General features: G+C 40.8%; 1 protein-coding gene across 2 annotated transcripts in view; it reads right to left on the bottom strand.

Moving 5' to 3' along the window:
* Nucleotides 1-11,826, bottom strand: part of LOC109938951 (solute carrier family 4 member 1 adaptor protein) — a 104,625-nt gene that overhangs the window by 71,082 nt on the left and 21,717 nt on the right. For both annotated transcript variants that reach the window (XM_048597412.1, XM_048597413.1), the window contains exons 3-4: nucleotides 9,768-9,963; nucleotides 6,611-6,733 (exon numbers count right to left, since the gene is read on the bottom strand). In XM_048597412.1, coding sequence (XP_048453369.1) covers nucleotides 6,611-6,733; nucleotides 9,768-9,963 — 319 coding nt within the window. The remainder of the gene's footprint in view (nucleotides 1-6,610; nucleotides 6,734-9,767; nucleotides 9,964-11,826) is intronic.

Genomic DNA, 11,826 nt, shown 5'->3' with positions numbered 1-11,826 from the left:
TTTTTCTGATGAAGGGTCTAGGCCCGAAACGTCAGCCTTCCTGCTCCTATGATGCTGCTTGGCCTGCTGTGTTCATCCAGCTCTACACCTTGTTATCTCAGATTCTCCAGCATCTGCAGTTCCTACTATCTCTCATGAAAAGCTTGGAGGAGTTTCTTTTTGGAAGACATTACTAACAAAATTGATAAAGAGGGTTTGATGAATGTAGTACATTTGGATTTCCAGAATGCTTTTAATAAGGACCCCCACAGAAAGTTGCTCAGTAAAGTTAAAGCATATGAGATAGAAGGTAATATAACGGCATGGATGAAGGATTGGCTAACAGGCAGAAACAGAAATTAGGCATAAACGGGTCACTCTATCGATGGCAGACTGTGGGTTACTGCGAGGATCAACACTGAATGCCCCAGCTGCTCACAATATATAATCAGTGATTTGGACGTGGAGATCAAATGTAATATTTTATAATTTACAGATGATACAAGCCAAGGAGGAATGTGTGTTGTGAAGACAGAAAATATTTTCAAAGGTTTTAGAAAGGCTTAATGGTTGGAAAAGAACATGGTAGATGGAAAATAAGACCGTAAGGTTTAGAAGCAGACTATCCAGCTCATCAAGTCTGGTCTGCCATTCCATGAGATCATGGCTGATCTGTTAATCCTCAACTCTACTTTCCTGCCTTTTCCCTATAACCGTTGATTCTCTGATATATTGTGGAAAAATGTTAGGTTATTCACTTTGATAGGAAGAACAAATTTGGAGAGTATTTCTTAAAATGATAAGAAGTCAGAAAGTTAATGAACCTTTATCACTAGAGGATTTGGTGCAGGAGTAGTGAAGTCTTACTTCTTTCACCTATACTGCATGGGTGTCTATGTAATACTGTTGTCCTTTGAAGGGCCTCGCATCACTCAAAAGTGAAGACCCCCTCCCTCAAAGAAGGAAATACCCCATACACTCTGGGTGGGGTGGTGACAATTTTCATTTCCACTGCACACTTGCTATTTGATTTGATTTGATTTGATTTATTATTGTCACATGTGCTAACCAGACAAATCATACCTTACGTAAGTACATCAGGGTAATAGAACAGAATGCAGAATATAGTGTTACAGCTAGAGAGGTGTAGAGAAAGAGCAACTCTAATATACGTGAAGCCCGCTCATAAGTCTGATAAGAGTGGGGAAGAAGCTGTACTTAAATCCACTGGTATGGGTTTTCAAACATTTGTATCTTCTGCCAGATGGAAAAGTGGAGAAAAGAGTATAACTGGGGTGGGAGGGGTCTTTGATTATGTTGGCAGTGGGAAGTGTAGATAGAGTCAATGGAAGGAAGGCTGGTTTTCATGATGGACTGGGCTGTGTTCACAACTCTCTGTAATTTCTTGCAGTTTTGGGCAAAGCAGTCACCATACTAAGCTGTGATACATCCAGATAGGATGCTTTCTATGGTGCATCTTTAAAAATTGGTAAAAGTCATTCAGTATATGCTGAATTTCCTTAGCAGTGTGAGAGTGTAGAGGCATTGGTATGCTTTCTTGACTGTAGCATTGACGTGGATGGACCAGGATAGATTGCTGGTGATATTTACTCCTGGGAACTTGAAGTTCCCGACCACCTCCACCTCAACATAGGGGCGTGTCCTCCACTCCACTTCCTGAAATCGATGACCAGCTCCTGTGTTTTGCTGACGTTGAGGGACAGATTGTCGTCTTTACATCATGGAACTAAGCTGTCTATCTCTTTCCTGTACTCTGTCTTTTTGTTGTTTGGGACCCAACCCACGACAGTGGTGTCATCAGAAAACTTGTAAATGGAGTTAGTGTGGAATTTGGCCACATAATCTTGAGTGTATAAGGAGTATAATAAGGGGCTGAGTACGCAGCCTTGTGGAGCACTGGTGTTAAGGATTATTGTGGAGGACAATGGGCGGAAACAGCAGTTAAGCTTCACACATTCATTCAATACTCAGCGACTTCCTCTTATTCAACCCCCAAATGTACACATTCATTTCTCAGTTGTTCTCTAAGTCAACTCCATTGGCTTTGACCTTCCCCATATTCCCACCCAACCATCTATCTGCTAATCTCCCTACATTCTCCTTCAGTCCTAGGCATATTGAGACAACGCCAAACATGATAATGCAATTTCATCTCATCAAAGCCAGGATGCTGACAAATGACAATGACCTCCTCCTACTTTATCCTGTTCGCTTCTACGCCTATTGTCTCCCCCACCGCCCTTATATGTTGAGTCGGTCTCTTCCTTCACAACTGTTATCCCAGCATCCTGCTTCCAACCCTACAGTTGAGTTCCCTGGCTTCACCCCTGTAGCAGTGGCCCCTGATAATCCTCCCCCCCACCTCACCACCTTGACTTTGAGTGGTTGGACTGACTGTGACCTACCCACTTGACTGACTCGAAAGGAAAGCCTTGATTGATGACTGACCAGACACCAGAGACTGATATCTGTGCAGCTCCTTGACTGACTTCCCACAACTCCCCAGACTGTTTGCAAAGGACATACAGGGCTGACCACAGTCCACTCCCAATCTGTAGCAGTACGGATTCCACCCAATGTATCAGGTTGATAACCCTTCCAACTGTAATATTCTGCATTTGTAATAACACTTTACTGCAGTTGTTCTGTAGTTGCTCTTTAGTTATTTAACTTGATAAACTGCCAGGAGACTCAGAAATAGAATAACAGTCATTTATTTGAGTGAACGCAAGGACAGTCAGCCTTATCAGTCTAAGACTAAAACTCTGCAAAGTCCCACAGGTTTCTAGCTTTTATACACAACGGGTAATGTACTAAATTCTTATCTGATCAATGTAAACCATATGGTGATCAGATGTCCCAGTCATAGTTTACTCATTTCACATAATACATACAACAGGCATTGTTTGCATTTTACCGAAGGGCTTCTAATCTTTGCTGATTGTGTGGTCTATCTTTTGTTCGGTTTCTCTACATCAATGATTCTTCAGCTTTGTCCCAGTTACTTTTACTGAAAGCAGGTGCGACTGGAAATGTAACCCTTAATGACCTGAAACCCACCGAACTCCTTCAATCTTCAACTTGTGATAAGGCAGACTAAAGGCTCGGGGAGAAACGATTGTAGAAGAGAAAATTGCTAAGAACATGCAGCTTCCCACTCATGAGTTTTATAAAATATGGGATTGGGTTATCTCATGGTCTGTTTGTTGTATATCTTATTTGTGGAATTGTGTCTTTTCTCCTTAATTCCATAACACAGTTACATTTTTAAAAAATGTAGTCTTGACAGAGCTTTTTCCACATTTCAGTAATGGGGGCTCATGTTCAGTTGTTTCAATGTATCAGAGCAGCTGTACATTTTACCTAGGATCAGTCTCATTACTTGTTTCTGACTATTTTGAAATGTCTTTGAGTGCTCTTTGTTTTGTCTCAAATTCCAAATACTGCTGCATATTAAACAATAAAACTTGCACGGCTATTAAAACAGTGAATTTGACAGTTTGAGGTGTGTTTTGGTGCTTGAGAAAGCACAGCATGCAAACTCTCCCATTTGCTCTCTTAAGCGTATCAAGCATGCCTAGTTATCCTATTGAAATCACTTCGAACATACACTCCTAGGAACTGAATGCACGCTTATGCAATCCCCACATCGTGGAGGAGGGGGTGCGCTGTTGTGCTGCATGAAACAACTTCATAATATTGCACTGCACTTTCGGGGGCTCAACCGCATGTGATTCAGTGCTACTCATTCACTCAATGAAGTAATTGCCCCTTATATAGGAGATGTGTAGCTTTGATTACAATTTTCGTAATCCGATCTGGTCATTCATACATTGGTAGGATTGTTTAAGGAATGATAAATCAATACAGGCATTGTTTATGATGTTCAAAAATATAATAGGGCCTAACTTAGTTTCCAAGTGGGACGTGAGATTCTGGCATTTCCGGAAGGAAGAACTTGATTCATATTGAAAGATCATTGACAACATTGAGACACATGACACACAGTGTACACGATGGGCTAACTCCTAATTGTTGATTGCAATCTTTCAATCTAAACAGCTAGAATCAGTTAGCAATACTATGGATATATAAATAGAAAATGCTCATGAAACTGAGCAGGTATGACAGCATCTGCAGAGTGAGGAATAGAGTTAATGTTTTCAGTCTGATATGACTTCTTCAGAGTGAACAGAAGTGGAAGTCTAATGGGTTTAATACTGTTGAAAAATGAGATCGTGGGTACAGTCCTTCAGATCAGATGTTGAACTCTCTCTGGTAGAACTGAATGATCCATTGCGCTATTTCAAAGATAGCGAACAAGGAACATCCCCCTGGTGTCCTCGCCAGTATTTATCTCTCAATCAACGTCACTAAAACATGTTATTTGAGTTTTATTGCTTGCTGTTTGTGAAAGCTTTGTGTGTGTACAGATTAACTGCTACATTTCCTACATTACAAAAGCTACTATGCTTAAAAAGTAGTTTGTTGGCTGTCAAGCAGTTGAAGCTGTGAAAAGTGCTGTGAACTGTCCGTTTTTAGTTTACTGCAGCAAAAGGGTACAATATCGTCCATCTTTCTGAGGTTGAAACAAACTGACCGATTACTTGTCTCAGTAACTCAGGATCTTCGTTTTCTTTTATAGATGCAATGTATTTCCATGTTTTTGCTGTAGATTTGTGGTTTTTCATTTTATTGGTCAATGGCTCATGACTTTTCGAAGCGGTGCAAGGATTTTGATAAGTCTAATCATTTAGGCCCCAATTTATTACTTCACAGCTTTAATTGTGGTCTTTTAATCCACGTTACCTAAGATTTAATTATCTTTATTTAAATGAAATAATGATTGTCAAGAATAACATTCACATTAAGGTACCTCTAATACTAAAATTAAAATATAATAAAATCAACATGCATTTATGCAGCATCTTTAACACAATGTCTTCATAGGAGCTTTATCAAACAAAATTTGACACTGAGTGACATTGCGAAGGAATGATGAAATGCTTGGTCACATGTGTTTCACGGGTTTTACAGGAGGAAAGAGATGGTGGTGTTAAGGGAAGGATTGTTGCTGGGTCCACTGCTTTTTGTCATTTATATAATGATTTGGATGTGAATGTAGGAGGTATGGTTAGGAAATTTGCAGATGACACCAAAATTGGTGGTGTAATGGAGTGAAGAAGGTTATCTCAGAGTACAATGTGACCTTAATCAGATGGGCTGAGGAGTGGCAAATGGAGTTAATTTTGATAAATGTGAGGGGTTTCATTTTGTAAGGCAAATCAGGACACACGTAAATGGTAGGGTCCTGGGGAGTGTTGCCGAACAAAGAGACCAACGGGTGTGGGTTCATAGTTCCTTGAAAGTGGAGTCACAGGGAGATAGGGCAATGAAGGTGGTGTTTGGTACGCTGGCCTTTGCCTCTATGCATTGAGCATAGAAGTTGGGCATGTCATGTTGCGGACTGTACAGGACATTGTTTAGGCCACTGTTGGAATACTGTGTTCACTTCTGGTCTCCTTGTATAGGAAACATGTTGTGAAACTTGAAAGAGTTTAGAAAAGATTTACAAAGATGTTTCCAGGGTTGGAGGGTTTGAGCTATAGGGAAAGGCTGAATAAGGCTGGGGCTATTTTCACTGGAACGTCAGAGCCTGAGGGGTGACTTGTAGAGGTTTAAAAAGTCATGAGCTGCATGGATTGACTATTCACCCTATGTCTTTTTCCCATATAGGGGAGTCCAAAACTAGAGGGCACAGATTTAAGGTGAGTGGAGAAAGATTTAAAAGGGACCTAAGGGGCAACATTTTCACGCAAATGATGGTGCGTGCATGGAATGAGCTGCCGAGGAAGGGGTGAATGCTGGTACAATTACAGCATTTAAAAGGCATCTGGATGTGTATATGCATAGGAAGGGTTTAGAGGGAAATGGGCCAAATGCTGACAAATGGGACTGGATTAATATAGACTATCTAGTTAGTTGGAGGAGTTGGACCGAAGGGTCTATTTCTGTGTTTTACAACTGTATGACTCTATGAATTAATTGCATAATTTAGGGCCCAGGTGAGTGAAGACGTGACCATCTCTGGTGCAGCAATATAACCAAAGATTCATTAGAGGGCAGAATTGAAGGAACAATTAAGACGGTTAAGTGCTGGAGGAGTTTGTTGGGGCAAGGTTATGGCAAGTAGAATTGTGAATGTGAAGTTTTAAAATGCTGACCATTAGGTTAAAACTAATGTTTTTTTCCTTAAGGTTTTGAGTATCTGACAGCACTTAGAAGATAATGACTTAGTTGCGATGCCTTCCACGGTTGAACATCTAATTGACAATCAGCGTCTGTGTCAACAAATGAAATGTTGAATGGACAAGGAATTGGTTAGTTGATAGATTAAGCAAATTGTATCCCAGCAAGGGCCTATGCCTTCGAGAGAGGCTGGAGGAAACTGAAAGCGAAAAGTGAAATCACATGATCTGGCTGCTTTAATGCATAAAATATTATATTCATTGAAATAATGTCATCTTTCCTGACAGCGAGACTATTGTTAATTCTGCGGTGGTCATTTCATTTTCTGATAGCAGAGACTTTGTTTGAAAAAGCAGCATACCTTCCCTATCAAAGAAACCCTGTAGTGCTTTCTTAGGGTCTTTGATATAAAAAGCTTCACGGTCCTCCTGGAATTCAATGGAATATGGGTTGTCTTCACTTTCATCTTCCACTGCATCCTCAACTGTTGAAATATTAAAAATAAAATCAAAAATCTAGCAGACACAACCTACTTTATATGTTAATTCATTGAGCTGCAGATCACTGGCTGCCAAGTGAGATACAATTTCACTCATGATGGTCTCAGACCAAATCTAGTAAAAGAAAATAGTAGCTGGGTGTAAAAGGGAAGGGAGGCGAAGAGCGATATGCTGAAAGAAGCCAAATTATTTTTCTGGTTGGACTTGATGGGAACTCATTCATCAATCAGCATATTCACTTTTAACTCATGACAGTTTCCTTTCTACAAAATTTTATTTGTTTTATTCTTGATTGGATTTACTTCTTTAGTGGTAATGTGTTAACGTTGTGGGGCGGGGCTGACGGGGACAGGGAAGCACTGAAGTAAAGTTGTCCATTTCTAAATACCGAATAGCTTTATTATTATAATGTTGCAGTCAACTGCACTCTGTTAGATAAACACTCCGATCTTGAGGAATTTGTGGCATCCCAGATATCTGGAAAATGACTCCTTGCAGAGGCATTTACACGAAAAGGTACAATGCAGAAACCTGACAACAAGATGATGGGATCGTGCATCAATGCCACAGACTTGGCACAAGATAAACTGGGATGCAGAAATCCTCTCGATTCAATTGGTCATTCATCCAACTGGCTTCTTGTTATAGCATATGGGTCCCCATATGTACCATTACTTTTTATTCAAGTTTGTGAATTGATATCTCTATTTATACACCAAAAAGCAACACAGACTCTACTTACCTAGCAGAGCTTAGAGCAAGCGATAGTTGACTTGAATATGCATAGCAATTAAGGAGGTCAAAAATAGTAATCAGAATGGGTCATGTTTTGGAGCTTGGTTATAGAACTATAGAATGATTACAGCCCAGGAAGAGGCCATTCAGCCCAAGTGTCTGAGGTTGCTGAATAAACTAGCCATCCATTTCAATTCCACATTCTAGTTCTTGGTCTACAGGTGACACCCCTTTAGGCACTGATCCAGACTCCTTCCAAATGAGTTGAAGGATTCCATCTCAGTCACTAAACTGAGCAGCAAATTCCAGGCATCCACCATGCTCTGGGCGAGAAAAGTTTTCCCTCCATCCATACCCTTCATTATTTTGTACACCTCGATTAGGTCACCCCTCAGCCTTCTCTATTCTATGCAAAGGCCTAAAGTGTGCAATCATTTCTCAAAGGAACAATTTTCATGCCCTGGCAGCACACACGAAAATTAGTATTTCTTAAAAATGAAGAAAAGTATTTTCTTTATATCTTTATAAGATATACAATATATCTTTAAGAAAAGTATTTCTTAAAATGATAAGAAGTCAGAAAGTTAATGGACCTTTATCACTAGAGGATTTGGTGCAGGAGTAGTGAAGTCTTACTTCTTTCACCTTTACTGCATGGGTGTCTATGTAATACTGTTGTCCTTTGAAGGGCCTCGCATCGCTCAAAAGTGAAGACCCCCTCCCTCAAAGAAGGAAATACCCCATACACTCTGGGTGGGGTGGTGACAATTTTCATTTCCATTGCACACTTGCTATTTGATTTGATTTATTATTGTCACATGTGCTAACCAGACAAATCATGCCTTACATAAGTACATCAGGGTAATAGAACAGAATGCAGAATATAGTGTTACAGCTAGAGAGAAGGTGTAGAGAAAGAGCAACTCTAATATACGAGAAGCCCGCTCATAAGTCTGATAAGAGTGGGGAAGAAGCTGTACTTAACCCCTCCCCCTTTTCTGAAACACTCTCTCCCTATTTATTTCAAAACCCCCTTCCCCTCCCCCTTTTCTGATGAAGGGTCTCGGCCCGAAACGTAAAAAACCCTGCGACTCCTTAAATCCACTGGTATGGGTTTTCAAACTTTTGCATCTTCTGCCAGATGGAAAAGTGGAGAAAAGAGTATAACTGGGGTGGGAGGGGTCTTTGATTTTTTGTCTGCCCTCTCTCAGAGCAATTTTCTACTTCCTGTAATGTGGTGACCAGAACTGCACACAAAACTCCAGCAGTCGCCTAACTAGTGTCTTCTATTTCTAGCATTACAACCCAATAAAAAGGAAAGCAGCTAATAGGACTTCTTTACACTTCATTGGCCAGTCCTGCCACCTTCAGGTTCCAGTAGACACACAGTCCAAGGCTTCTCATTTCCCCTGCCTCCTGTTTATTGTGTATTCCTTTGCCTTGCTTGCCCTCCCCAAATGCATATTCTCACACTTCTCCAGTTTGAATTCCATTTTCCACTTTACTGCACACTCAACACAGTAATAAATTCACCATGCAGAACTTTTCAGGACGTTTTTAAAAGACAAGGTGCTGCCTACACATCTAAGGCATACCTAAATCTAAGATGGAGATGGGGAGCACTTTCTTCCATCAGGGGGTCGAGTGTCTTTGAAACTCCTTGTCACAGAGAGCCCGAGGGGGGGGCAGAGTCCTTCTGCGTCTTTAAGGCCAAGATAGATTCTTGATCGGTAGGGGAAATCAAGGATTATGGGGAAAGGGAAGCAACTTTGATGTGAAGAATCTCAGATCAGCTATAATCCTATCGAATGGCAGATCAGGCTTGAGAGGCCAAATGGTCTATCCTGTTCCTACTTTTTAATGGCCTTATATGTGGCTCCAGACGCATAGCCATGCAGCTCTTAATTGTCCTCTGAGCAATTAGGGATGCTAGTCTAGCCAGTAACAGCCATATCCCACAAAAAAAAAAGTAAAAATCCTCTCTGTTACCCCTTCAAAATCTCTTCCGGGTTAGTTAGACACAATTTTCCCCATAACAAATCCATGCCGGAACTTCCAAATTAACCCACATTTTCCCATGTGGCTATTAATGGAGAGATCAGGTCCTGTAAGACTATGGCAACTTTTACTCTTAATTCTATTCTAAATAATTGTTTCTGGAAGCTTCTCTAGCATTGTAGATAAACTAATCAGTTTAACTACATTGCTGAGCTTAACTTTACGTTTTTAGAATAAGCCCAAAGCTTGCAATTCTCCAGCCCTCCACATCGTAGGTGCACCTACCAATTCCCCATGTGCAACCAGTGACACTGCTGGCTGCAGGTGGCCTTGGCTGCTCCTCTGCTTCAATATCTGCACTTTCATCCTCATCAGAATCTTCGCCCAGCATTCGTTTCTCCAGCTGCTTGTGCTGCTGGCTCCTCTCCATCAACTCAGTCACAGTAAAATCAGATTCCTCCTCTTCATCCTCTTCTGGGCCCTGCACACAAATAGCATCATGAAACTTAAAACAAAGCTGGAAGGTCACACTATCCTCTTTAATAACCTGGCCAATCCCAATAATAAAAATTTAGAACAAAACTCCAGGACAACTTCTCTTCAGTTGCCCCAGTTTAGTGTTTCATATTGAGCTGGCATTGTTATTGGGTTACTCAATTTAACTAGTTTAAACAAAAAACTGCCTGATAGAACCAATGATAAATCAGTTCGTAAATCTTACAAAAACAATAACAAACTTACACAAAGTTAACCTGTATTGGATAACTGTAACAATGGTTGCACGCTTTCCTTAGAAATTAATATATCACCCTGCCACTTTAACAACGTTAAATATTTACTTCGGTTTGGTGCAGGGCTGTTGGGATAGATATGGTTCTGAGAGCTGAAGGGATCAAAGGGTATGGGGAGAAAGCAGGAACAGGGTACTGAATTAGATGGTCAGTCATGATCATATTAAATGGCAGAGCAAGCTCTAAGGGCGAAATAGCCGGAGTCTGACTCCTAATTTTTATGCTCTTAAGAGAAATAAAGCAGAACTACCCAATTTTATCTTTGCTTTTTAAATAATCTGTCATCGCTGCATTGATTAAAGGAATTAGTTGTGGAAACAGATGGCTGAAAGTTGTTAAATCAAGATACAAGGTGACGGCTTCAGGGGAGTTAGGTATCTTGGTGGGAGGGTACAGGGTGCAAAGATTTATCTAAATCCTTTGGTGTCAATTTTACTGTTTCATACTCTCTCCCTCTTTTATTCTTCTTTTTTCTGAATGCTTTCTTCCTGGGGCCAGAATTGACAGAATTAAAATGGCAACCATCATTCTTGAATGTGAATGGATCTGAAGAGGAGGGAGATAACAAGCCAGGAGGATAACAAGTTCACACATATGTGTATTCAGTACTTGCATTTGCCTTTCTCTCAATTTGACTGGATGCTCACAGGTGTTACCCAACTTTATTGCCTACGGAGATCTCAGAATTCATCCAATTTGTGTCTCTTGCATGTCCCTGGTTTTTACTGTTCTATCATTGACATTGTGCAAACAGTAAGTTAGCTCGTAAGCACCTGAATTCTCTCCCTTAACAAATCTGTCTTTCTCTCCTCATTTTAAGCACATCTTCAAACCGAAACACATTAAGCCCTGCCCTAACATTAGCACATATGCAACAAAAACAAAGTTGCTGGAAAAGTTCAGCAGGTCTGGCAGCATCTGTGAAGGAAAAAACAGAGTTAGTGTTTTGGGTCCAGTGACCTTTCCTCAGAACCACATTAGCACGTGGCCTCGTGTCTATTTTTTAATGATAATTTTGTGTCCCTACAAAGCAGCCTGGAATGGGTACTACAGCAAAGCATTAAAATACAAGTTATTGGTGTATATGTATAACCTGGCATTAAGGTTGTTTTCTCTATGTGGTGTTGGGATTGGGGTGGGCAGCAGTGAGGGAGTTAGAAGAGAGATATCGGTGACTGGAACATGGGATGCAATAGCTCACTAGAAAAGTACAGACAGCTGAGCATCACCAGAAATAACTTTTAATGGAAAATAAGTGCTTCAGAAGTAACATGATAGGAATATTGGTGGATAAACTGGAGGAAATGATTTATAGAATCATAGAAACCCACAGCATGGAAACAGACGCTTTGGTCCATCTAGTCCTTGCCGACCACATTCCCAAACCAAACACATCCCACTTGCCTGCATTTGGAAGCAAACCTTTCCTATTCATGAGACAACAAGGTGCAGGGCTGGATGAACACAGCAGGCCAAGCAGCATCATAGGAGCAGAGAGGCTGACGTTTCGGGCCTAGACCCTTCATCAGAAAAGGGGGAGGGGAAGGGGGTTC

Source organism: Rhincodon typus, chromosome 5, assembly GCF_021869965.1.
Source record: "Rhincodon typus isolate 14 chromosome 5, sRhiTyp1.1, whole genome shotgun sequence".
Classification (NCBI taxonomy): Eukaryota; Metazoa; Chordata; class Chondrichthyes; order Orectolobiformes; family Rhincodontidae; genus Rhincodon; species Rhincodon typus.
This window is presented reverse-complemented; position numbering and strand designations above follow the sequence as displayed.